The sequence below is a fragment of the Micromys minutus genome (assembly GCF_963924665.1).
Source record: "Micromys minutus genome assembly, chromosome: 9".
In the NCBI taxonomy this organism is placed as follows: domain Eukaryota; kingdom Metazoa; phylum Chordata; class Mammalia; order Rodentia; family Muridae; genus Micromys; species Micromys minutus.
Window position 1 is genome coordinate 51,383,326 of NC_137978.1, and position 25,919 is coordinate 51,409,244.

General features: G+C 47.6%; 1 protein-coding gene across 17 annotated transcripts in view; it reads left to right on the forward strand.

Annotated features, from left to right (window-relative positions):
• Nucleotides 1-13,181: 13,181 nt before the first annotated feature.
• The window catches only part of EIF4G3 (eukaryotic translation initiation factor 4 gamma 3), a 202,364-nt gene continuing 189,626 nt past the window's right edge, over nt 13,182-25,919 (forward strand). For 11 of the 17 annotated variants that reach the window (XM_080921667.1, XM_080921673.1, XM_080921674.1 and 8 more), the window contains exon 1: nt 13,183-13,868. In XM_080921667.1, coding sequence (XP_080777793.1) covers nt 13,654-13,868 — 215 coding nt within the window. In that variant the 5' untranslated portion in view covers nt 13,183-13,653. Of the gene's footprint in view, nt 13,869-25,919 lie in introns of all 17 variants that reach the window. The other 6 variants (XM_080921656.1, XM_080921675.1, XM_080921672.1 and 3 more) reach the window with 2 other exon arrangements.

Below are 25,919 nucleotides of genomic sequence, written 5' to 3' on the forward strand. Positions count from 1 at the left end.
GAAATTCTGCCAGGAGAGTGGCCCCTGAGCTTTTGACGGCCCCTTTTGATCTGTGCTGCGTATTTTCCCCATTGACCTGGTCAGACGTGAGTGAACGGGGCTGAGTGTCAAGCTTAGTGGCTGGCGGACAAGACCCTCTGGGACATTTGCCAACCCGGTGGCACGACGCTGGGGCTTTCCCTCTGAAATGCTGAGGGTTGGAGGAAGATGTGACCGAAAAGACACAGGACAACCAAGGGCCGTATTCTCAGAGATAATAGCCACACTGGCCCCAGAGTGAAGCCTGTGAATGTGTGATCCACCAGTCAAAACTGTGAGATTTATATTGTCATTCTCAATGGCAACCTGGGACGTGAGGAACAGGGGCCAATATGTAAGAAGGGACAAAACTGAGATTTGAACCCGGGTCCAGACCCCCGGCTTTGCACACTCTCCTTCTTTGTTTACTGTTGTTGCACCACAGACTGGGCTATTTACTTATTTTTAGAATTATTTATTTCATGTGTGTGAGTGCACTGTAGCTGTCTTCAGACACACCAGAAGAGGACATCAGATCCCATGACAGATGCTTGTAAGCCATGTGGTTGCTGGGATTTGAACTCAGGACCTCTGGAAGAGCAGCCAGTGCTCTTAACCGCTGAGCCATCCCTCCAGCCCAAAAGCTATTTATTTACTATTTATTGGTTTTTAAGGATGGGATAACCTTGTGGCCTTGGGTGTGCTGGAGCTCACTCTGTAGACCACAGCATGCCTCTGCCTCCTCCGTGCTGGGATGAAAGGCATGTGCCACCACAGCTCTGCTTGTTCATTCATCTTGAGACAGGACAGGGCTTCATCTGTCACCATGGTTGTCCTAGAACTCATACAGACCAGGCACTAGCCTTGGTCTGCTTTGGCCTCTGAGTATCAGGATCAAACTGCCATGTCTGGCTGACTCGTTTTACTTTTGGTCATGTTTACGTGTGTCAGTCATGTGTGGGTCAGTGTCTGCAGAAGACCAGAGGAAGGGACGAGAGTCTCTGGAGCTCAAGGTGATGTCCATGATGCTAGGACTTGATGCCCTCAAGAGAAGGGCACGCTCTTAAGTACTGAGCCATCTACCCAGCCCTCCCACCCTCTTAAAAACAAGTTAACCGGCTGGAGGGATGGCTCAGCGGTTAGAGCACTGACTGCTTTTCCAGAGGTCCTCAGTTCCATTCCCAGCAACCACATGGTGGCTCACGACCATCTGTCATGGGATCTGATGCCCTCTTCTGGTGTGTCTGAGGACAGCAACAGTGTACTCATGTACATAAAATAAATAAATAAATCTTTTTTTAAAAAAATCATTAGCAGTTTAGTCAGTGAAGTGTTCACCCCAAAGGCATGAGGACCCGAGTTTGAGCCTCTGCTCTCCGGTTAAAAAGCCGGATGTATGGTATATGCTCACAATCCAAGTGCTGAGGGAGTACACTGTGGGCCCTTGGTCATTACTAGCCCACCAACCTCACAGAAGGGTGAGCCCCAAGTCCCAGGGAGAACCCTGTCTCCTGAAGCAAGGTGGGTGTCTGCCGAGGAATGACAGCCAGGCTTGCCCTCCCAAGTACATGCTCACACCTGTGCATCCGTTTGTACATGCATGTACGTGTGAACAAACCTACAGGCTGTGACCACTCTGCCACCAGCACCATCACTGACTTTCGCTCTCTTATGAGCTCACCGACTCCTCATTTCTTTGCACAATCCACCCTTCAGACGCCATCCATCAGATTTCTGGGGGTTCAGTTTCCGGTACACGAACTCTGGGGATACACACTGGAGCCATGTTGTATACTGCATACCTCTGGTCCATTTACTTCAGTCACATTTCCCCTCAGTGCTAGGCCAGGACTGGAGAGAATCAGCAAAGAATAGAACATTCCCTGAGAAACCCAAGTTCCGGTTGACATACTCCTTCGCAGGCAATTAGCAAGATGCCCAGCCTAAGTTTTCCTTGTTGCACAGGAAGAGGGCTGACTCAGTTGTTGTTGAGGACTTAGTCTTGGATTGATTTTGCAACCTGGGGCCCTTGTGCATGTTAAGCACGTGCTCCACCCGTGAGTCAGTTGCTACCATGCACTCCGGAACAGCTCATTTTCAAGTCTGATTAATGACTCTATTAGAGATAAAAAGAAGGATGAGCCAGTCACTCAGCTTATGCACTGAGATCTGAAGCCAAGCCTCCTGACTTCAGAACCTGTACTTCTTCACCACAGTGTCCTTCCGGCCCAGGAGGTGGGGTACCACAGTTCTTTAGCCCACCAGTTTGGGACTGCCCGTCCACAGAGTCCTCAGCAGGGCCAGAGGTCTGGGATAAAATGAGATCGGGAAGAGATCTCCTTTTTCTTTTGAGAAAGGGTTTCACTGTGTAGCTCTGGCTGCCCTGGAACTCATGATGTAGACCAGGCTGGCCTCGAACTCCCATTGATCTGCCTGCCTCTGCCTCCCGAGTGCTGGGACTATAAGGAGTGTGGTACCTCCCCCAGAAGGCCGGGATGTTTTGTTTATTGACAATGCCCATGTGTTTCGGGATCTTGATAGATCTTTCTTCCCAGAGCTTTGCTGGAACGCCAGAACTACCACAGGCCTCTTCTGACAAAGGAGAGAATTGAAGGCCCTGAGAGAGAGAGAGAGAGAGAGAGAGAGAGAGAGAGAGAGAGAGAGAGAGAGAGAGAGAGAGAAGAGAGAGAGAGAGAAACAGTTTAACTAAGGTCTCGGAACTGGGCTCAGTGCCAGGATGCACTGTTTTCCAAAATTCACTTCCTGTGCTGCAGAAGTAGGTCAGCCCTGGGCCCTAATCCCACTGTTACTGGTCTTGATGCCAAGAACAGGGCCTTAGTTTCCTCAGCAGGAAGAGGACTCTAGCCATATCACAATGGAAGAGGACTCCCACCTCCCCAAGTGGAGGATGTCCCCCAAACTGCCCCGAGTAGGCTGATGTGAAATGATTGAATCAATACATCCCTCTGGTATCTGGAGTCCTCTCTATGTCCCAGGGGAATCAGGTTCTGGACATTTGGTGACAAAGTGAAGGTCACAGCTCCTGTCCTTGGGAGAAAGACTGGGAAGCTGGCCATGTTGTGGCATGAAATGAAAGAGGTTTCTCTTTATGTTCAAAGGAGACGTTGTGAAGGCAGGTGTGCCGTAGATACCTGGAATCCTAGCAGCTGAGAGATGGGGGCAGGAAGATTGGGGAGTCAAGGCCAGCCTTGGCTATACAGCAAGTTTAAGACCAGCATGAGCTGTACGAGACTCTGTCTTACAACAAAGCAATAGTAACTCATGGGATGCGCATGCAATTTAGTTGGTAAAGTCCTTGCTTCATGCTCCCAGCACTTCCTAAACTGAGAGCCCTGAGCGATGTTGCCCAGGACGAGAACCCTGCCTGTTAATCCCGGCACACACACACACACACATGTATGTATGTATGTATGTATGTATGATGTGATGTGTGTGTATGTGTGTGTGTGTGTGTGTGTGTGTGTTAGGGTTTTACTGCTGTGAACAGACACCATGACAAAGACAACTCTTATAAAGACAACATTTAACTGGGGCTGGCTTACAGGTCTTGAAGTTCAGACCATTATCATCAAGGCAGGAACATGGCAATATTCAGGCAGGAAGGGTGTAAAAGGAGCCGAGAGCTCAACATCTTCATCTGAAGGCTGCTAGCAGAACACTGGCTTCCAGGCAGCTAGGATGAGGGTCTTAAAGCCTGCACCCACAGTGACACACCCACTTTAACAGGGCCACACCTTTTTGTTTTAAGATTTATTTTATTTATATGAGTACACTGTAGCTGTCTTCAGAAACACCGGAAGAGGGCATCGGATCCCATTACAGATGGTTGTGAGCCACCATGTGGTTGCTGGGAACTGAACTCAGGACCTCTGGAAGAGCAGTCAGTGCTCTTAACCGCTGAGCCATCTCTCCAGCCCCCAGGACCACATCTAATAGTGCCACCCCTTGCGCCAAGCACATACAAAATATCATATATGTGTGTGCGTGCGAAAGTATGCATATATATGTAACTATATACACATATATATGCACACATATGTATGTAAGTATATAAGTACATGTACATAAACACACATATGCATATATAAACATATATATGCACATATAGTCTCAGACTGGCATAGATGTATTTGTACACAGACACATATATATGCTATTAAGTACCTTTTATGTGGTATGCGCCAAGTTGTGTGAGCCCCTTATTACTAAATACAGTGTAATAGAATCATAAGAAACTAGCGTCCTAGACCAGCAGAAGTGGAAGGGTGGAAATAATTGTTCCTGGCTAAAACAGGCGAAGAGGAACTGAGGCAAAAAGTGTCACATACGATAACACCAGAGTTACTCATTCGTTTCAGTTCTTTTTTTTTTTTTCCTGGATGGTTTCTTGCATTGTAGCCCTGGCTGTCCTGGGACTTGTTATGTGGTCCAAACTCGTCTGAGACTCTTGGCAAACCTACCTTACCCTCCTAGTCTTGGGATTGCAGGTGTGAGCCACTAAACATGGCTCTGACTCGGTGTTGAAGGTTAAGTAGGAGCTTGTAGGTTCTTCAGGAATAGGAGATAGAACAGGAGAGAAGAGAGAACAGATGGAAAGCCTTTGGCGGGGGGGGGGGGGGTCGGGGGTGTGAGTGGGTATTCAGAGTGTGGGTGGGGAAGCATAAAAATGAGCAGCCAGGGAGGGGGCTGGAGAGATGGCTCAGGGGTTAAGAGCACTGACTGCTCTTCCAGAGGTCCTGAGTTTAAATCCCAGCAACAGCATGGTGGCTCACAACCATCTGGAATGGGATCTGATGCCCTCTTCTGGTGTGCATGATGACAGACACAAAATTAAATAGAAATGAATGTTAAAAAACAAAAACAAAACCAAACCCCGAGGAGGCAGATGTGGCAGGGCCACAGCATTTAGCCGAGGAAGCGCCGGGGCACGCTTTCTTCAACTTCTCCATTCCAGTGGGAGAGGAAGCATGCAGTGAGGGTGGAGGGGAAAAAAGGAGAGAGAGGAGGGAAATCGCTGAACTGGGGAAACCAAAAGACATTCATCTGTAGAACTAATTCTAACTGAAACTCCTATTTTCGTTCTCCCATGGATGGCCAAAGACAGATAACAGCAGCATTCCCCCACCCCCAACGCGCCTCTTTCCGGGTGTCAGAAAGTGCCAGCATGCCAGACCAGCTCCCACGGAGATCAGATCACTGGAGCCTGCCTGGGGCCTGGCACCAGCTGTGGGCATCTGGAAATCCAGCGTCCTCCTCTGGTCACTGGACACAGGCGGCTCTTAATCCAGGATCTTCCTATAAGGCACCCGGCTTGGCAGGATGTTTAAATGGCCTCAGGTTCTTTAAGAGCCAAGGGAGGGCTGGACCACACAGGGACAAGAATATGGTTTCCAGATTCCGGCTGGGATGTGCCAGTCACTTAGAGAAATCCCGGCACAAAGGTGGTCTAGAGACATTTCACTGGGATTTAGGTGGTGCAAGGGAGGAAGCCAGCCATCAGCAAGGCCACAGGTCACCTTGTCCTCTGGTGCAGTCACTGCTACCAGAACATGTTGAATGATTTGCCAGACAAGGAAAAAGAAAGTGAACACATCTGTCACTTTCAATCATGCATTCTGTATCTGGATATTGATGGTCTTGGTCTTGGGGCAAGTGGTGTCTGTAACACTTCATCTCCTTTCCATGACAACTTTAATTTTTAATTTTTTTTACTTATTGTATGCACATGAGTACACTGTCACTGTCTTCAGACACACCAGAAGAGGGCATCAAATCCCATTATACATGGTTGTGAGCCACCAGGTGGTTTCTGGGAATTGAACTCAGGACCTCTGAAAGAGCAACCCGTGTTCTTAACCACTGAGCCATCTCTCCAGTCTTATGGCAACTTTAGAAGGCAAGTTTGCATCTCTCCCCCTCCTCCCCAGTTCACTCTGGTCTCAAACTTGCATCCCTTCAGCCTCTGGAAGAGCATCAAACCTCAATCTCAATGTCTTTGTCTCCCTAGTCCGGATGTATGTGTGTGTGTGTGTGTGTGTCCATCCATGCTCTAATTTACTGAGGCAGGCTGTCTCACTGGGTTGGCTTCTCTAGGCACTTGTCCCAGGGATTCCTGCTCTCTATTTCTAAGCATTATGGTTACCAGAAAGCAGCCAGACCCACCCAGCTTCTACCTGGACTCGAACTCCAGTCTCTCACTTGTGCAGCAAGTGTTCTATCTGCTGAATTACCGTCTCTGGTTTGGGGGACAGGGTCTCTTGCCTAGGCTATTCTCAGTGTGCTATATAGCCAAGGAGGACTTTGAACACTTGAATTTCTTGCTCCCGCTTCCCAAGGGCTGGAATTACAAGAGTGAGTCCCAGTATCTAGTTTTGTTTCTTTCTGTTTTATGACACAGGGTGTCACATGGCTGGCCTGGAACACCATGAACACCCAAGGACCACCCTGACCTCCTGATCCTCCACCCTCTGGCTCCCAAGTGCAGATGGCTCTTCTTTCCTTTGGGTTCCCATCTCCACACTTTCATTGGATTTAGATCTTGGGCTTCAAGACTCACACTGAGCCTGCTCTTGGCAAACAAAGGTTGGCATGTATCAAAGAGAGGAGTTTCATGACATAACCACATAACCTCTGTGGCTAATAGAGATGGCAAAAGCCAGCTTTTCCAGTAAAACAAACAAACAAACAAAGGACCATATAGTTCCAGCTTGCCACTGTACTTTCAGAAAAGCTTTTTTTTTTTTTTTTTTTTTTTTTTAAAGATTGTATCATCAAGACTCCATGATCCAAGCTCCACAGGCTTCAAGAAATCATGACAGACAGTGGTGACACACAACAGAGTGAGCTCCAGGACAGCCAAAGCTACATAGTGAAACCCTGTCTCAAAAGGAAGGAAGAAAGAAGAGAGAAAGAAGAAAGAAAGGAGAAAAGAGAGAAGAAAGAAAGGAAGAAAGAAGGAAGAAAGAAAAAAGAAAGAAGAAAGGAAGAAAGAAAGGAGAAAAAGAAGAGAGAAAAAAGAGAAGAAAAAAGGAAGGAAGAAGAAGAGAGAAAAAAGAGAAAGAAAGAAAGAAAAGAAAGAAAAGAAAGAAAGAAAGAAAGAAAGAAAGAAAGAAACAAGAAGTTCAGTGGGGCAGAGGGCTGGAGAGATGGCTCAACTGTTAAGGGCACTTGATGCTCTTGCAGAGGACCCAGGTTCAGTTCCCAGCGCCCACATGGTGGCTCACAGCCGTCTGTAACTGTAGTTCTAGAGGAGTCAATGTTCTCATCTCCACCGGTTCCTGCATGTATGTGATACATTCAGGCACATACATATTCACATAAGATAAATAATTTAATTTTTCCTTTATTTTTTGCTTTGTTTTATTTTGTGTGTGGGGGTGTCTGGTGTCCACAGAGGCTAGAGGAGGGTTCTGGATCCTCTGGAACTGGGGCTACAGATGGCTATGGGTTTCTGGGAATTGAACCCAAGTCCTCTAGAATAGCAGCCAATGCTCTTAAATTCTGATCCACTTTCCCAGCCCCAGTAAACAGTTTTTAAAAATTAAAAAGTATCTCCTACCACTTGGGAGGCAGAAGCAGGCAGATCTTTGTGAGTTGGAGTCCAGCCTGTTTTTCAGATCAAATTTGAGGACAGCCAGGGCTACACAGAGAAACCCTGTCTCCAAAAACCAACAACAGAAATATATAAATATAAAACATATGAGACTAGGACTGGCTGTGGTGGCTTATGTCTTTAATTCCAGCACTCAGAAGGCAGAGAGAGAGGAAGGCAGATCTCTGAGTTCAAGGCCAGCCTGGTCTACAAGGTGAGTTCCAGAACAGCCAGGGTGACATAGGGAACAGCCAGGGTGACATAGTGAGACCCTGTCTTAGAAAAGTCAGACTGGAGCCAGGGATGATCAGCAGACCTGTGAGCCCAGTTCTCTGGAGACTGAGGCCAGCCTGGGCTACTTAGTGAGATCCAGCTGGGGGAGGGGAAAGGAGGAATGAAGGCGCTGTGGGGACCAGAAGGTGAACAGAAGTGCCGTGTGGGTGCCATGTGGGTGGCAAAAGAGCCTCACTCTGGGTCTTCAGCAGTCATTGTGTGTCCCTGACAGTGATGGGAGTCTGACCCCAGTGTGGGGGAGGGGTGGAGATGGGCAGAGCTGGGGGCTTGTTGGCCTGCTAAGATGGCAAGCTCCAAGTTCAGCGAAGGACCCTGTATTAAAAATAAGTGGGCATGGGCTGGAGAGATGGCTCAGTGGTTAAGGGCACTGACTGTTCTTCCAGAGGTCCTGAGTTCAAAGTCCCGGCAACTACATGGTGGCTCACAACCATCTGTAATGGGATCTGATGCCCTCTTCTGATGTGTGTCTGAAGACAGCTACAGTGAACTCATATATATTAAATAAGTCTTTAAAAAATATATATGTATAATAAATCATTTAAAAAGGAAAAAAAAGTGGAGAGCAATAGAAGATACCCAGTGTTGACCTCTGGCCTCTGCATAAACATAGTGGCTTTTACTTGTACACACACACACACACACACACACACACACACACACACACACACACACACACAATTGCACCATTTAGGTGCGGAAGGCATAAGAACTGCCTGTTTATAGCCTGTCTCAGTCACATAGTAACACAACTTCAAAAAAACTAACTAACTAACTAACTAACTAACTAACAACAACCACAAAAACCACCAGCAGAACAAAATACATCAAGAAAAAGGAACCATATGCCTTTTTCCCAGCACAGGCTGGGGCAAGAAAATGATCTTGAGTTAGATGTCAGATGAGCTTAAGAAAGGACTTGGCCAGCCTGGGCTCACAGAGTTGAGACTTTGTCTCAAAAACCAAAAACAGGATGGGGGTGGGGAAGGGAATTAATTAGAGCTGGAGGTCCCAGGTAGCTTGCCTTCTATGCATGAGGTCTTGAGTTTATCACAACACTGGAGAGGGGGGTGGGAAAGAGAGGAGGAAGGAAAGAATGAATGCTTCTAGAATGTATGGTTGGATGTGGTGGTGGTGGGGGCAATAGTCTCATTAATTTAAATGCTGAGGCATAAGAATTGCTGGGTACAGGAGTTAGAGGGACAGCCTGGGCAACACAGTGAGAGCCTGTTTCAATAAAATAAAATAAAGAAAAAGACAAAAGAAAGTGAAGGGCCCTCTGAACTCAGTGCCATATTTACTCAAACAGCAATGCCCGTGAGAATATCCACCCGTGTTCTTTCAGCTAATAGGGAATTCAGGTTTTTGCCACAGGTTGCAGTGGTCTCTGGGTATAGCACCCAAAACGACAACACTCCTCCTGGGTGTAAGTTCTGCCTGTGGTAGGCTATTCTGGCCCTGCTCTCTATGTGGTGAGGCTGAGCCTGGGCTCGGGTTGTCCGGATTCCTGTGGGGCAGCAGAAAAGCCTCTGGTAATTCACAATTATTAAGTCATCTGAATTTTATACCCCATTTGAGTGCTAGCCACATCAGAGGGATTTTTTAAAGGACAGCGAAATGTCTCTGCATAAATGAATCATAGCAAGTAAAGTGTACCAAAAATTACCGTGCGCAAGGAAATCCCTAGGTAAGTGTTCCCTGTTTATTCCCCAACCCCCAGGAGGTGGAACATGTTTTACAGAGAAGGAAAACTTAGGCTCAAGGAGATTAAGAACATTCTCTAGGGGCTGGAAAGATGGCTAAGTGGTTGGGAGTGTGTACAATTTGTGCAGAAGCCCTGAATTCAACTCCCAGCACTAAGGTCAGGTGGCTTCACAAGAGTCTGTTAACTCCTGTACCAGGGGACTTGATCTCCTCTTCTGGTCTCCGTGGGCACCAGCGTTCCTATGCACGTCCCCCTCCCATTTAACAAAAATAAGAGCCTTTCACAACTACTGTGAATTTCTTCCTCTACCCCCAAATGGCTTCAAGATTCAGCCTAAATCCAAGATCCTTCATAAACCAGGTTCCTCTCCACCCCCTCTTTTTGAGACAGGGTCTCTCTGTTTTAGCTCTGGCTTTCTTGGAACTCACTATGTAGACCAGGGTGATCTCAAACTCACAGAAATCTGCCTGTCTCTGCTGGGATTAAAGGTGCGCATGATTATGGACCAGCTGTGGGGGGGAGGGCATTCTCTTTTAACCTTACTAGCCACTTTATAATCTTTTGGCAGCAAAACCCTCACATGCTCTGGCCTGTTCTCGTTACCTTCATCCCATGAGTGGATGTCTTAGGCCCTCAGGTCTGACAGCAGGGGCTTTCACCTATTAATCTGTTTTGACATTACAGGAAATTTAGTGGACAAGGTGCTGAAATCAGATTTTTAAATGTTTTTATGTGTCTTACCTATTATCTGTGCATGTATGTACCTAGTCCCCAAGGAGGCCAGGAGAGGGCATCAGATCCCTTGGAACTGGAGTTACAAAGGCACCAGCTGCCCTGTGGACCGGGAATTGAACCAGGGTCTTCTGGGAGAGCAGCCAGTGTTCATAATCCATGAAACTTCTCTTCAGCCACCCCCAGATCAGATTTTCTTGTCAGTGTCTATGTTTGATGATGGGTTTTTGACAAGGCAAGGTGTCTAAAAATGTCCTTGGGTTTGAAACCTCTTCATAGATGTCAAACAAATGACCTTTTCATGTCCTTGAGGCTTTATTTCTTTGTTGGGGAATGAGGTGTAACAACATTTTAGTGTTGTTAGGGAAATGAGTTAACCTATGAAAAATATCTACACATAGTAGGTGTTCAGTGTTAGCTGCTCTGTAGGATGCGGGGTTTCTAGAAGCTTCGGACATTGTACTCAAATACAAGTGTCGGCAAGCACTCAACTATGGCTGCAGCGTCAGTTTTATAAGAAAGGAACAGAGGACAATTGTTCTACCATTGATCTACAGCCCTAGCCCCAAGGTCATGCTTTTGAATGAATGGAGAGAGCCTGTCTCTAAGATTTTTGCTCTCCCAGCTCCCCCAGCTTGATTGCCTGAGGTCAGAATCTTATCTAGACTTTAACATCCTTTTGCCCAGGATCTATCCTGTTTGAGGTTGATAATACTCACAAAATGCTTAGCAAAGGCCCAGCACATTCTAATTGCATGAGGCTTGTTAGCTATTATCAAGATAAAAAGAGGAAGCTAGCTCGGAAAAGAATGGCAATTAGGCAATTATCAATCAGTTATCAGCCTAGAGTAAAGGGGGAAGTCAGATCTTTCTGCTGGGAACAGATTTTGATTGGGGAAAAAGAAGCCCGAGATCTCAGAACCTGAAATGAGACTCTGAGGCCTAAAAAGGACCACTTGGCAGTCTTTCCTGGAGTTAGTCAAGCCTGTAGGGGAGTGGAAAAATCCACACTTAACTAACCTGGTATAACAGATTTATTTGGTAGAGGATGCCAAAATAGGAAGCAGTTGCTGTGTCCTGGTCCAGATGGGAGGAGGCTGCTTTCTTCCTAATGCAGGGAGCCATGGAGGCTCAGACAGCTAGAGGTAGTGGGGAGCATGCCACTTAGCTTTTATCCTACAGGGAGCATCTGGGGCTCCCAGGGGTTGTCACCTACTACATGTAAAAAGAAAGGGGGGGCCTGGTGGCGAGTGCCAATAATCCCAGTACTTGGAAGGTAGAGGCAAGATGATCAGGAGTTCAAGAGCATCCTCAGGCACACAGAGTTGAGGCTAGACTGAGCTACTTAAGACCCTCTCTTGAAAAACAAGCAAGCAAGGCAAACACACTCAGAAATACCAACAACCACCCCCCACACTCCGAAACCCACCAAAGTAGCAGGAGTCAGGACACTAATCTTGTGTGTATGTTGTGTGGAGGCCTGGGGACAACCTCAGGTGTCATTCCTGTGGTGCTGCTCACCTCCTATTTTGGAGACAGGGTCTCTCACTGGCCTGGAACTCATCAGACAAGAGCGGGCTGTAGCCAGTGAGCCTCAGGGAACTGTTGGGTCTCAGTGCTGGGATGGTATACACCTGTCTCACACACCAGACTTCTCCTGAGTGAATTCTAGGGCCTGAACTTGGGTCCTTATGTTTGTAAATCAAGCACGAAGGACACCAATTTTACCTCTGTCCATGTCAGTCATGTGACTTTGGCAAAGACTCCTGTCAGTTTTGAGCCGCCACCCCCCCCCCCTTTTTTTAAATAGTGTAGATGACAGTTAAACCCCTTTGGACCCCAGAGTCTTCATTTGTAAGAATAGGTGTTTACCTATTTCTTGGGATTATAAAGTATTCTGTATCTGCACAGTTTGGACATGTCTGTGACTCATTTTCAGTTAACCTGTGGTGGGGACTGTGGTATGCAAAGTGTGAATGGAGTTGGGGGTGGAGGAGACCTTATCAACAAGTGTTACCCCAGCAAAGGAGGACGGGAGCCTACTACAGGTTGTAGCCGAAGGCCCCCTCGAGTGGGGAAGGTTGTGGGAAGATATCCATACAGAGCTCAGGGTCAAAGTTTCTGTAAGGCAGGTCATTTTGCATCCTAGAAGGTAAGGTTCATCCTAGAGAAGGTGGGACCTAGTTTCTGAATCCTCTCTATCCAGCCAGGTAACCTTGGGGCAGTCACTTTCTTCTCCCGGCCTCTTCTACAAAATGGGGCTCCTCGTTCCATTTCGCACTTTGGGCATCTGAGGACGACGTGTCGACATAATGCCCATGACTTGCGACGTCAAGGGCGGGCGAGTGGCATCTGTTATGTGAATAAGTCCTTGCGGCTGGCGGGTTCCTATCTGTCGGTTTGTGCTCTGGCTTAGCGGCTCCCTCCACAGCGACTCTCGTTTTTTTTTTTTCCCGCTCCGCCGCCTCTCGACGCTTGCTTGGCAGGTCTCAGCAGACAGCGGCCTCGGGTGCCGTTACTAAAGTGATTCGAGGTTGGGCTCTCTCCCTACAGACCTCTCCTTTGGTCTCTCCCTCAGCCCGGCACCGCGCCGCCGAGCACCTCAGCCGTCCGGGATCACCGATCTTTCCCGAGAAAGAGTGTCAGCTCCTGCGGCGTTCCCGAACAGCCGCCGAAGACGCTCCCGAGCTCTCCCGAAGAACCCCGGCCGCTCGCAGTCTCCGGAAATAGCCGAGGGAGCTTTCCACCCTCGGTCTGCCGAGTCCTTCCGAAAAGGGCCGAAAAGCTCCGAGCGGCCGTCCTGCCGGACTGCTGGAGGCGGCCGCAGCGCCATGTTGGATGCTCTGCTCGTTGAGTGAAGAAAATCCGTCCGCATCGCCCGAGCCCCGCTACCGAGAAGGGCGCCTCTTCCCGCGGGGAGGGGGACAGAGACCCCCCGCCGCCGGCCCATGAGGATATTGCCGTGAAAGGTCCGGTCTCTCCGCCTCCTGCCCCCGCCGGGTCCGGCCCCCCCCTCCCCGGGGTCGCGTTGTCACGGAGACCGGCAGCCGGTGGTGCTGGCCCGCGGGGCGGCTGCTGCTGCCCGCGGCGGCGGCGGCGGAGGCGGCGGCGGCGGCGGCGGAGGGCGTGTGTGACCGGTCCCAGCCCCCTCCTCCTCCTCCTCCCAGCCTCCCCCCGGCCCCCCGCTCCCGCCGCCTCCCCGGGTCTGCCCCCATCCCGCCCCTCCGCTGCCCCCGGCCCCTGCACCCCGGCGCGCCCGGTCCCGCTCTGGGGGGGTTGGTGGCTTCGCTTTGCCATGAGTTTACCGCAGAAACCGGCTCTGAAATCAGGCTCAGCGGCTGCAGCAGGAACCGGACCCGGCACCGGAGCGGCGGCGGCGGCGGCGGCGGTACCGCCTCCTCACCCGGCGGCGGCGGCGGCGGCGGCAGCGGCGGCGGCGGCAGCGGCAGCGGCGGCGGCGGCCCCTCCTCACCCGACCATCAGGGCCCTCCAGACCCCGGCGCCCCAACAGTATCCTTTTCACCTTCCGGTGGTCCAGAGCGACCCTTGGTGGGAACCTCCTTGCCTGCCGTCATAGCCCAGCGAGGAAAGGGACGGGCAGCAGCCGCTCTGCTCCCGGCTCGACTCGAGCTTTTGGGGTGCACCGGTGACAGCATTGCTGGGGACCCCGGGACCCTTTGCGGTACCGTGAACACTAGCTCTACCGGGTCGTGCCTCTGCAGCTCTTGGTAGATCTGGGGGAACCCTGCCCTTACTGCTCCCTCCCCATTATTGGGCAGGATTTGCTGGTGCCTGGGACCAGCCCTGCAGGCAAAGGTTTTTTGATTGTTGGGAGGCCCTGCCTTCAGCAGGGCTCGGTGGCCTCCCTAATTATTATTTAGAATACATGGTAAAGTTTATTGCTAAATTTCCTGTTCGAAACGAATCAGCTCATTCCTGAGGTAAGTTGGGTCTTGAGTCTTTAGTGCAAGTGTACAAGAAGCACTCCCCCGGCTAGTGTTTTGTTTCATTTCATTTTATTATTTTATTTTATTTTATATTTTAAGGAGTTAGAGTTGTGTTGTGGCTTGTGGTGGAACCGGCTAAGGAGGAAACGTTACATTGGGCGCTTCCCTGTCTTTGACCTTTTTAAAGGAAAAGGAAGTTAACTCACATTACCCAGCACCCCCTGAAGTCGCACTTCTTCCAAGACTGGTGTTATGCTGTTCTTTTTTAAGGGCTTTAGTAAGTTTGCTTCTCCATAGGCCTGATGTCTGGCGGGTTCCGGGCCCCCAAGGAAGTGTCATAGTTTCATGATATAGAAGTTGGAGCAGCTTTGATTGAAAAATCTTGGTACTTGGTGTTTTAGTCAGAATAAAACGTCGAATTTACAGCTCCCCCATTAGGGCTTCAGCAAGGTGGTCCTTCCCACCCCCAACTCCCAACTAGGTTCCTCTGTGTAGCCCTGGCTGTCCTAGAACTTGCTCTGTAGACCAGGCTGCCCTTAAACTGAGAGATCCCCCTGCCTCTGCCTCCTGAATGCTGGGCTTAAAGGCTTGGGCTCCCACCACTTGGCAAGCAGAGGTGTTTGTTACCTGTCTGAGAATAACATTTTATCATTTGCCCCTCCTCCCCACATCCTTGTACTTGTGAAAAATAGACATGATTTTTGGATGTTCCCCGTGCTGTATGGTTCTTGCATTTGACTTTTGAGACAGTGGTGGTTTCTGAGTTTGTCATTTCTGTGTAGTTTGATGCTTGTCTGTATCAAGTACTTTGAGAAGGGAAAAACACTTCCCTTCTTGGGTCACCTCAGGTCGGTGTTTGTTTTCCGTCAAGCGTCCTTTCTGTGCTCTTTACGTACTGTTAGTCCACATCTTAGTGTTCAGTGCTGATTTCATAATGTTCTGACCCTGCACAGTTCCGTTCAGTTGCTCGCTCACGGCTGAGAATGTGTTCGTGGAAAACCCAGTTACTTCTGACCCACATGCACAGCTTCTGGCCTGTGAAGGAGCAGGTTGGCTGTCCAGCCTGCTTCAGGGTAGAACTGGGTCGCCTCAGTACCTAGCTTCACTTGATGCTTCCTTCAAATTCTCTTCTCATTTTAGGGTTGTTTTTCTTGATGTTCTGTGTTTGTAGGTTTCTGTCCTCGGAACAAGGGGGTTAGTTATTTCTTACTTGCCTCTTTAAGCTGTTAGGGAGTTAAACACATAAACAGTATGTGTTCTTGCCATACAAAACAGCAAGTAAGGGCTCATAGTGTTGTATGTGCCGGCGCTTGTGAAGTTGGTGGCTTCATTGGATACAAAACAGGGTACTGAGCATCCCGTGTGTGCTCTTTCTCCATAGACCTCACAGCTGAAGGACTGGGAAAACTCGAAGCCGGTTACAACTTTGAAGTAGTGGTTGGAGCTCCAGTTAGATTTGATCTTTTCTTTAGAACAGAAGATGTAGTTGGTAATCAGGAATAAGTGTAAGGTGCTCTTTGCAGAAGAGATTCTTCTGAACCCTTCATGGCAATGTTGGAGCCAATGATGTTGCTTTAAGGTTCTATTCTGCCTCACGTCATGGCGGCTGACATTTCATACTTGGTGTATTTTATAATTCCTGCTTTACGCCCAACAAGATTTTGTTGCTAAATAAGCATCTCCAAGTAGATAGTAAAGGAAGCCTAGGTGACAGCCATCTCAGAACACAGTGGTAAAATGTTGTCACTTGGTAATGGAAGAGGTCAGAAATGCAGAGAGCAGTTCTGCTTTTCAAACTGGAGGGAATGTGGGGATTTGGGTTTGATGCAGATAGCATCGTGCAGTAAGTTGGTGCCACTGAAGCCCTTGGTGCTGGAGAGCAGAGCTGGAGTTGGCTCTTTCTGTGGTTAAACTCTCCTGCCTTACAGCTTGTGGGTACAGTTGCTGCAAATTAGCTTAAGCCGCATATTAGAATGTGTGTTGTTGGAAGGCGTTGCCTGGCCAGGTGTCCTTCATTCGTACAGAGCTCTGAGGCGTTAGTCGAAGTGAAGGGGAGTGCCAAAAACACAGGATTTGAATGTAAACTTGGTGGAAGCAGGCGTCAGTGTTGGACCCCTGAGGCCACTTGAAGGAGAAATGGCCACATTGACTGCAAAGAGTCAATGGATGGCCGATGGCCGAGTGAGGTACAGGACGGCAGGCCTGGAAGGAGAAAAACCCTAACATGATCAGGACTAAAAGCAAGGAGACTATGCTGAGAGTTTCCATCACATCACCGGCTGGAAACTTCTGCTTCATGAAATCACAGTTTGGGAATATTTGACTTGCTGTGCTCAACTGAGTTTCCCTGTTGAGGTTGAGGTGGCTCTGATCTTGACCGTGGTCGTCCTCTTTCTGGCTGACAAAATAAGTGACATTTTGATCAAAAAGAGTCATGCTGGAGTTCTTTAGGGGGTTACTGGGTCCCCCATTAAAATTCCAGCTCTTTATAGATTTGAGACTGCGTGCCCACCTTTCAGAAAATTCTGGATAAATGATCTAGAGTTAGGTGCCCATTTGAGCAGAAGTTATTTTCTGTATGTTAGAAATATAGTATTCTGCCTGTCTGTTTTGGGAGGTTGTAGGGTATGATTCAGGGCTACTGACACTTTTGGGGGATCTTCTCTATTGATTTGGGGCAGCCAGTTAAGCCAGTGAGACAGTAGGTTTTTTTCCAGAACAGAACTAGGAAGAGACCAGAAGAGGACTTGTGTCTCTGGCTCCTTTGTCAAAAGTGTTCTATCTTTGCAATATTCCTCTTTTTTTAAAATCTTCTCTCTCAGGGACATTAAGTTGGTCTTAACTGGCGAAGCATGTAATGTTTCACTGTCTTTTTTTCCTCTCTGGAAAATAATATCCATTTTCAGTGCCCGCTGCTGTGGAAGTCATACATGCAGGATTCTGTTTAAGTTTTCCAAGACCTAATAAGATCGGTGTTGTCTGTTTTAGAGACAAGAGGACTGATGTGCAGGGAAGTTAGTCACATTTCCAGGGTCATCTGCCCGTGAAAGGTGGTATGTGAGCAGACTAGTGGCCTGTGGTGGCCTTCTTACTTGGCTGGGTGAGCAGCCCGTGTGTGGGGGGCTGGGAGGAAGAGTCAGTTACTGCTGCATTCGAGTAATGAACACAGCCATGGTGTTTAGGGTTTTATGTTGTTCACAGCAACATACTGCTAGACAGGTAGGCTATCTTCCCTCACTGAGCCTCCCAGCATGGAGGTTCTCCAGTGGATTTAGCTCATGTTTCTGCTTGTTCCTGAGTCAGCAAAACCTCCAGCAGGGTGCCATCATAGCCAGCAGCTGGAATTGTGAGGCTCTGCGGTGGCCAGCAGCTCTCTTCTAAGTCACTCCGGCAAGACAGTGTCAAATCTTGAATGCTCGGAGGCAGAAGCAGGCAGATCTAGAGTGGAGACCAGTCAGGCTACACAGTGAGACTCTGCCTCAAACCAAGCTAAATCAAACAAATCTTTGAAGGCAGATCCTCGTACGAGGGAAAAAGGAGAGAGCAACATGGGGATGAAGAGGCAGAGCCCATCCACTGCTTCCAGCGAGTTGACTGACTGCGGACGGGTGGGTTGCGGTCGCCTGAGAGTTAAAGCTGCCTCAGTTCTTTTTTATTGACCTTTATGACGAATGTTGAGAGCGATTTTTTAAAAAGTGTGACAGTGGTGTTTTACATGTAATGGAGAGAATGGCTCCAGTGTAAGCTTACGAGTCTATTCGTATTCGTTTATGTGCTGCCTACTGTGTACCAGACTGGTTGCTAGGTGTAGGGTTGAGATAGCCTTTACCCTCAGAGACATTGGTCCCAACAGTCAGGATGCAGTTGAGGTAAGACTCAGTGAGCATCTGCTGTGAGTCCGGTGTGGGGGACAGGAGTTAGAGCTTCCTGGAGGGAGTTAACACTGAGCCATTAGAACCATGAGTTGTCAAAGTAACTTAGTTTCCTGCTCTGATTGTCCTCTCCGAGGCTTACTGCCTGTGTCTGCCGACCTGGGCCTAGTCCTGGAAGCTTCTAGCCATTGTACGATCCTATCTAGACCTAGAATGTTTTCAGCCTGAGACTTACTGAGTAAGCTCACCCTTTCTTGTTCTTTCTGAGCTGTGGCTGACTGGTTCATTTCAGCTGTGCTCAGAACTCTTCTCCATGCTGACTGATTCAATCTGGCTTCTTTGTCTCTTGGCCACTTCTGAATTAGTTTGATTTCAGTCTAACTCTAGCAATTTGTTCTGTTCTTCTGGCTCCTCGTGCTCTGGCTCATCTCGTCTTCACTTGTATCTAGTCTAGCTCCAACCTTCCCCTGTATAACTGTTGAGGTAAAGCTGCCCCCCTCCCCCACTCTGCACTGCTCTCTTAGCTTCCCTTTCCCCTCTCTCCTGAGGGCTGGGCAGATCCTTTCCTGTCAAATCTTCTCTGATTCCTCACTTTGTCTGCCACTCAGTTAGACATCGCTTTTAAGCATGGCTACTTCCTTCTACAAACTAACTTAACCTTCATTGTTTGGGGTTAAAGGTGTGTGCTAAGGGCTGAGCCACACCATAGCTAGAAACATTTTCCCCCAGTAAACAACACAATCTCTGGGTTCACAGAATGATCAAATATCCTGCAACAATGCGTAGTCTGTTCTAGAGCTGCCCCGCTGGCTGGTTTTGCTTTTCCGTCTGTCTCTCCCCGTTGTGGGAACTAGAGGAAGTGCCATAGAGAATGTAGCTGTTATAGATCAGGGTGTCCTGTGCACACAGTATGGACATATGTGCTCACCTCCCATTTGCCCCATAAGCACATTGTCCTTTTGGGGCTGCAGCTTGGACTCAGTGGCTGAGAACACTGGTGGTTCCTGTTTGGAGCCTGGATGTAGTCCCAGCACTCATGGAGACTCACACTGTCTGTAGCTTCAGTTCCAGGGGCTCCACAGTCACCCCGCCTCACATCCATGGTGTGGGGCACAGTATACATAAAATAATAAAGGAAGTAAATCTGAAACAAATCTTACAAAAGGCCATTGACCTTTTGATAATAGACTTTGACTTTGAAAGCTAACCTTAAAAGACAAGATTGAGTTTGATAATAGTCAGAAGTACTGGTTGTGAATTTGGCAGAGTTTGTGTTTGCTCTTACTAATTCATTTAGTTTTGAGTCAGGGTCTTCTGTAGTCTGGTCTTAAACTCTTTCTCTTGAAGTTGACCTTGAACTTCCTGAACTTCTGATTCTCTTGGGTCTATCTCCCGGCTTTTCCATTTTAATAGAAGTGTTATATTGGGATAGTCAGTTAAATACCATGGAGCATCTATTTTCCTTTTTTTCCAGTGAAGGGGTCCGTGACCTTGAATCCCAGGGTTTGGGATTCTGAAGATGTGCTTTGAGGTGCATTTTGCTATTGCAGGTATAGGGTGGGGCTTAGTTGGACCAGATAATGGTATCTGTGTGTGTCTGGTGGGTCAATAGTAGTGTGTGCAGCTTATCGATCTTCCAAGAATGCTAACGGAACCATAGGAAGATAGCTTGCCCGGTTAGGGCTTCTTACTAGAGTTAGCCTGAGACTGAAATGTCTCTGTGATGTCATGCTCTAGACTGTCTGAAGTTGTTTGTGGCATGGTTTGAGAGCATAAAATAAAGTTGCCATGGTCAGTGACAACTGAGTGATGCGAGACTTAGCTCTGAGGTATGAGGGAGAGTGGGATCTGGAATAAACTGTTGTGATAAGACCTGTTTTTCCGTAGGGATGGGATTTTGAGCGACTACAGTAAGGATTTCCTGATTATTAGCCCGGCAGACTACTTCAGCAGTGCTGAAGCGCAGCTGAGATGGTGTGGATGAAATGCCGCAGGGTCCCATGCGACTTCTCAATTCTCAAATGACTTCCCGTTCTTTGGCTTGCTGCCAACCAGGAGAAGCATTTCACTCTCCTGTAGCCTCAGCTGAAATTGGAGACAGTTCAGTCTATTTTAAGTGCATTTGAAACTCGTCAGGTTTTGTGACCTTTATTAACTAGTAGTGTCTTTGTGGGTTTTGAGCCTTGTGTGCTTCCTGGCTCTTAGGGTGCTGGAATGTAAGCACCTCAGAGGCAGGTGTGTTGCCTCCTGTGCGTGGTGCACTGCCAGGACCTAGACTAGTGCTTAGTTTCAGGGGTAGTGTGCATGGCACCTTAACTCACTCTGAGCATTCAGGGATGTCCGGAAACTGTTTTGTACTTATACATGGTAAAATTGGAAATGTGTGATTTTCTTTGAGAGAGAATAGTGATGACCCAGTTTACAAAACTGAGGCTAACTGGGGTTGTAGGGTTAGATAATGGTGGTGAGCACTGGGGTGTCATGGAAACCACAGGACCAAACCCAGATTTAAAACGGGTTTATCATACTCAAGTAACATTAGTGGCTTACTATGGAGATCAGGCTGGCCTTGACCTTACAGGAAACTGCTGCCTCTACCTCCCGGTTGCTGGGATGAAATGTAGTGTCAGTGTGCCTAGCTTTAGCAGAAAATGTTAAAATGAAATACATGTATGTGCCTTTCTCACATGATCTCATAAAACCTCTAACCTGTGATGTTACAGTGTGGATTGGAGTCACTTCCTGCCGGTCTCTAAGCAAGGCTGAGGAGGTTCAGAGAGCTTCATGTTTTGGGTTTGGGCAGGGTTGGCTTCTGTTGGCTTCTGTTTTAGCTTTTAGTGCTGGAATTCCTGTGTGGGCCACCTCAACTGGCTTCTAGGGGGTTTGCATAGAAGATGGCCACTGAGCTACTCTCCTGGGCTCTTGTGTTTTATTAATATACTTGTTTCAGGGTTGCATGCCTGTCAGAACACAAGAGCCACTAACCCTGTGCTTACCTGCTGACCTGAGCTAATTTCAGTGGCTCAAAATTCACTTAGTGTTTTGGAAAATAAAGCCAGTTTATCTACAGTTTTATATTTTTCTCCCCCCCCCTTTTTTAACTATATATTTTTGTTGTTTGTTTTTCAAGACAAAGTCTCACTGTGTAGCTCTGTCTGTCTGGAACTCAGTATGTACCGGCAGGCTCAAACTCACAGAGTCCTTCTGCCTGCCTATGCTGCCCATGTGCCGGGGTTAAAGATGTGCACCACCGCCACACTGGGCTTCTTTCTTGGTATTGCAGAAATAGGATTTTGATATGTACTCTATATAGGTTGTTGGCTTCAAACTCATAGTGATCCTCCTGCCCCAGCCTCTCACCACCATGACTTGCTTCTTTCTCCTTGAACTTGGTTTCAGGAAGTGTTACTGGTGAGAGGAGGGGAGGCTTAGAAGGGATCTAATGTGTTAGGGAAACAGCTGAGGTTGAGACCGAGGAGTTAAAAGAGGCGGGGTAAAACTAGGTAGAAAGAGAAAATTAATCAGCAGCTCTAAACTCTTAAGAATCGAACTTTGAGAGTAGAAAGAAATCCTGTAAGAAAGGGTGAGGCACTGCTTGGCTTCTTCCTAGGCTTTACTAGGTCTGGAAAACAGAACAGAAGAAACTGGAGGACGGGCCAGATGCTGGGGGGAGATGGGGGTTTGCTAACAAATCCCATGTGGGTTTGATCACAGGAGCCCGTGTGATGGAGAACTGACTTTCACAAGCTGTCCTTTTACTTTCTTTGTCTTGTGTTCAAGCACACATGCACGCACAGGCACACACATCACACATGCAAGCTGTGTGTTGGAGGTGGACACCAAAGGATTAGAAGTTCAAAGAGTATCTTGGCTGCATAGTTAGTAGATAGCCTGTCTGGGCTGCATGAGACACACTTGTCTCAAAAAAGTACTCCCACAACCACCCCCAGAGAGCAAACAACTTGAATGGAAAGGCGAATATAAAGAAAAGGGTCAGGGTCTGGAGGTGCACAGGGAAATGACTGACAGTATTGACCACTAGGAGACAAACCCTGTATACTGGGTCCCAAGAGTCCTGTGTGAGCACTTGAAGCATCAGATTCCGGTGGTGGAATGCTTGAGAAAGTGGAGCTCTGCTGAGGGCTTGGAATGAGCATGAAGTTAGGTTTCACCTGTGTCAGCATGTTGACCCTCCTCACCCTCCTGTCCCCCCCCCCCCCATGCTAGAGATCAAACCAGGGCCTTGCATACACTGGGCAAGGGTTTTTACCACTGGACTGTGGTCATACCCAAGTTTTGAAGTGTTTTAGTTTTTTATTTTTTTCAGTGTGGTTTTGATTTGCATCTCCACAGTGCCTAATGAACATGAGCATCTTTTCATGTTGATTGGTCATTTGTTACCTGTTAAAAATGAGCTGTTCATGCCTTGCGCCCAGTTGTCTCAGGATTTTGTTGCTGTGAAGGCGCCATGACTGGACAACTCTTCGAAAAGACAGCATGTATTGGGGCTGGCTTAGTTTCAGAGGTTTAGTCCATATCAGCATGGTAGCACACAGACAGACATGGTACTGGAGAAGTAGCTTAGAGTTCTGTAGGCAGCAGCAGGAGAGAGACTCTGGGCTTTTGAAACTTCAGTGCCCACGCTCCGTGACATACTTCCTTCAACAAGGTCTTACCTCCTAATCCCTGGTGACCAAGCATTCACATTTATGAGGCTGTGAGGGCCATTTTTCCTCCTGCCCCATCCCCCCACCTCTAGACAGGGTTCTCTCTGTAGCTTTGGCTGTCCTGGAACTTAGTCTATAGATTGGGCTGGCCTTGAACTCAGAGATCTGCCAGCTTCTGCCTCTTGAGAATGTGGGACTAAAGGAGTGCACCATCACACCAGGCGGCTCTTCTTACTTGGGTTGCCACACCAGGTTTTTCCTTTTCTCTGTACCCTAGGCTGGCCTAGAATTTGAGGTCCTTCCTGCTCAGCCTTATAAGAGCTAGGTGTGGTTTCCCCTTTACTTTAAAAAGATTTTATTTTATATGTTAATTATTGGTGTATAAGGTACCTGAGAAAGCCAGAAGAAGGTGTCAAGTCCCCTGGAGGAGTTCTAGGTTGTTGTACCTGCCAGGAACAGAACTTCAGTCTGGGGAGGGCAAAGGGCTGGTGCTTTTAACTGCAGCCCTGCAGTTTTAGTCTCTTTTAGTCCTGACTTTAAGGCTTCTGTCAAGTACAGGAGTTAAAGACTTTCTCCGGTCAGTCACTCCACATGTTAATTTTGTTTGTGCACCTAGGAAGTAGGGGTAGAGGTAGGTGAATCTTGAGTTCAAGGCCAGCCTGGTCTACATGGGGAGTTTGAAATCCATCAGGACTGCATAGTAGATGCTCTTTTAGAAAGGAGGAAAAAAAGCCCAGAGGTATTTTAATAACCTTGTGAGTTTAATAAAACATGGGTTTTATTTTAGTCAAAGATTTCCCACTGACAAACAAGACTTCTTGTCTTGAAATCTAAATATTAAAGCAGTAAGGTCATGCCTGCTCTTTCGTGAGTCCCATTAATATATGCTGAGGAAGTGGGTCTTCATTAACCTCTGTAGAATTCTAATGCCATCAAGTATCAAATGATTAAAATTGTTGAATTCTTGATGCTTATTCAAGGTAGTTAATGCTCTCAGTATTACATTGTCGATCTTTCAGAAATAGAACTTGGAACAAGTTCACCTTCCTGAGGTAACTGCTGTTTCTAGAGCTGTCATGAGAACTTGACCTTAGTGTAGACCTTCATGTGGTGAGTGAAGGAGTGTTCGTGATGCTGACTGTTGGTGTGGACAGTCAGTGATTTAATTCTTGACTTACTTATTCATTCACTTTACTTTCTGATCCAACCCCCCACCCTACCCCCCTATCCCTGCTCTCCCAGTCCCAGAAGAGGAGGTCGCCTGTTGGTCGTGACCCTTGACTCCCCCACCCTCCTATCAAGTTGCAGTAGGACTAAGGGCGGCATCCACTGAGACCCGACAAAGTAGCTCAGTTAGGGGAAAGAGATCCAAAACCAGGCAACAGTCAAGACACAGCCCATGGTCCAGTTGTTAGGGGACCCACATGAAGCCCTGTTGTGGTAAATATTAAAAATGGGGCTGTGACCAGTTTCCCTGCTTACTGTGCTTTCCCAGGCTCTCTCTGACCTGGCCGTCGCTCACACACTAGTTCCAGCTCCATTGGGCCATAGGAACGTGCTCTCATTTATCTCTGTGACTTTATGCTGGTCCCCAGGTTCTCTCTGACCCAGGCAGTCCAAGAGCCGTTCTAGTGAGGCACCTGCCAAGCTGCTTTCACTTCTGGTTCTTTTGGCGGGTTATTACCATGCCAGGCTCACACATCCCAATTCCATGGAAGCCTTGGCCTGTCCTGCCACTGCACCTTCTCTTGAACTCAATTAAGTCACCACATGAAAGAACACAGCACATGATAAGCTCTGATCTCTAATTGATAAGATATAATTTGCCTATCTAGACAGTACAGAATCCTGTACACACCCATCCCTTAAAATATTTATAACAGCCTGTATCTATGCACAGAGAAGAATCTTTACATCTGCCTCCGTGTTACTCCCAGCTCCTTCTCTTTCTAAAACTTTGTTCCTGCCCATCCTTTTTTCTCGTCCAATGACAGGCCTTCCTGCTTAAAGACATCATCTTTCAAAGACCAAGTTGCATACCTGCTACAAATGTTTGGGGGTCCAGCCCCTACATGCTCTTTGGTTGGTGGTTCAGTCTCTGTGAGCCCCCATGGGCCCAGGTTAGTTTACTCTGTAATCTTTTTGTGACTTTGACCCCTCTGACTCCCTCAACCCTTCTCCCACTCTTCTACAAACCTCCCTGAGCTCCGCCTATTGTTTGGCTGGGGATTTCTGCATCTGTTTTCATCAACTGTAGGATGAAGTTTCTCAGAAGAGGATTATGCTAGGCTCCTATCTTTTAAAAAGTTACAGAGAGGGTCTGGCAAGGTGGCTCAGTGGTTAAGAGGGTCCTTAAGTTGAGTAGATCACAACTGCCTGCAATTTCAGCTTCAGCAGACCCTACACCCTTGTCTAGCTTCTGAGTACCCATTCACACCTGGTTTATGCATATACACATCTAAGTAATAAGAAATAATGAAGGTAAATATTTTTACAAAATCATAATGGTCCAGACATAGCTCAGCACATAGAAAGTTTGAAAATGTGTTTTGAATAAATTTAGCAGTGACAAAAGTTTGAAGTGTATTTGAAGAGTCCTCTTATGAGCTGTCTATTTTGTGTTGTTGTTGTTGATTGTTTCTTACTGATTTTGTGTGTATGGATGTTTTGCCTGCACCTATATCTGTGTGCTCTGCTTTTGCCTGGTGTTCTTGGTGGGCCAAAGAGGGTGTCATATCCCCTGGAACTGGGTTTAGGATGGTTGTGAGCCATCCTGTAGGTGCTAGGATTAACCTCAGGTCCTCAGCAAGAAAAGCAATGCTTTTAACCACTGAGCCATTTCTCCAGCCCCTTTAGGGTTTTGGATTCAGAGTTCTGCCTCCATCCTCCCTTTGCTTCAGAGGCTTGGAGAGAAGAGAAAAGGGATATATATATATATCTATATCTATAGATATATATATCTATAGATATAGATATAGATATATAAATTTTTTTTTTAATTTTTTGCCTAGGCATCTCATTCGTGTAGATTCTTAGTGATTTGAGAGTTTCTGTAACATTGACAATGACCCAATT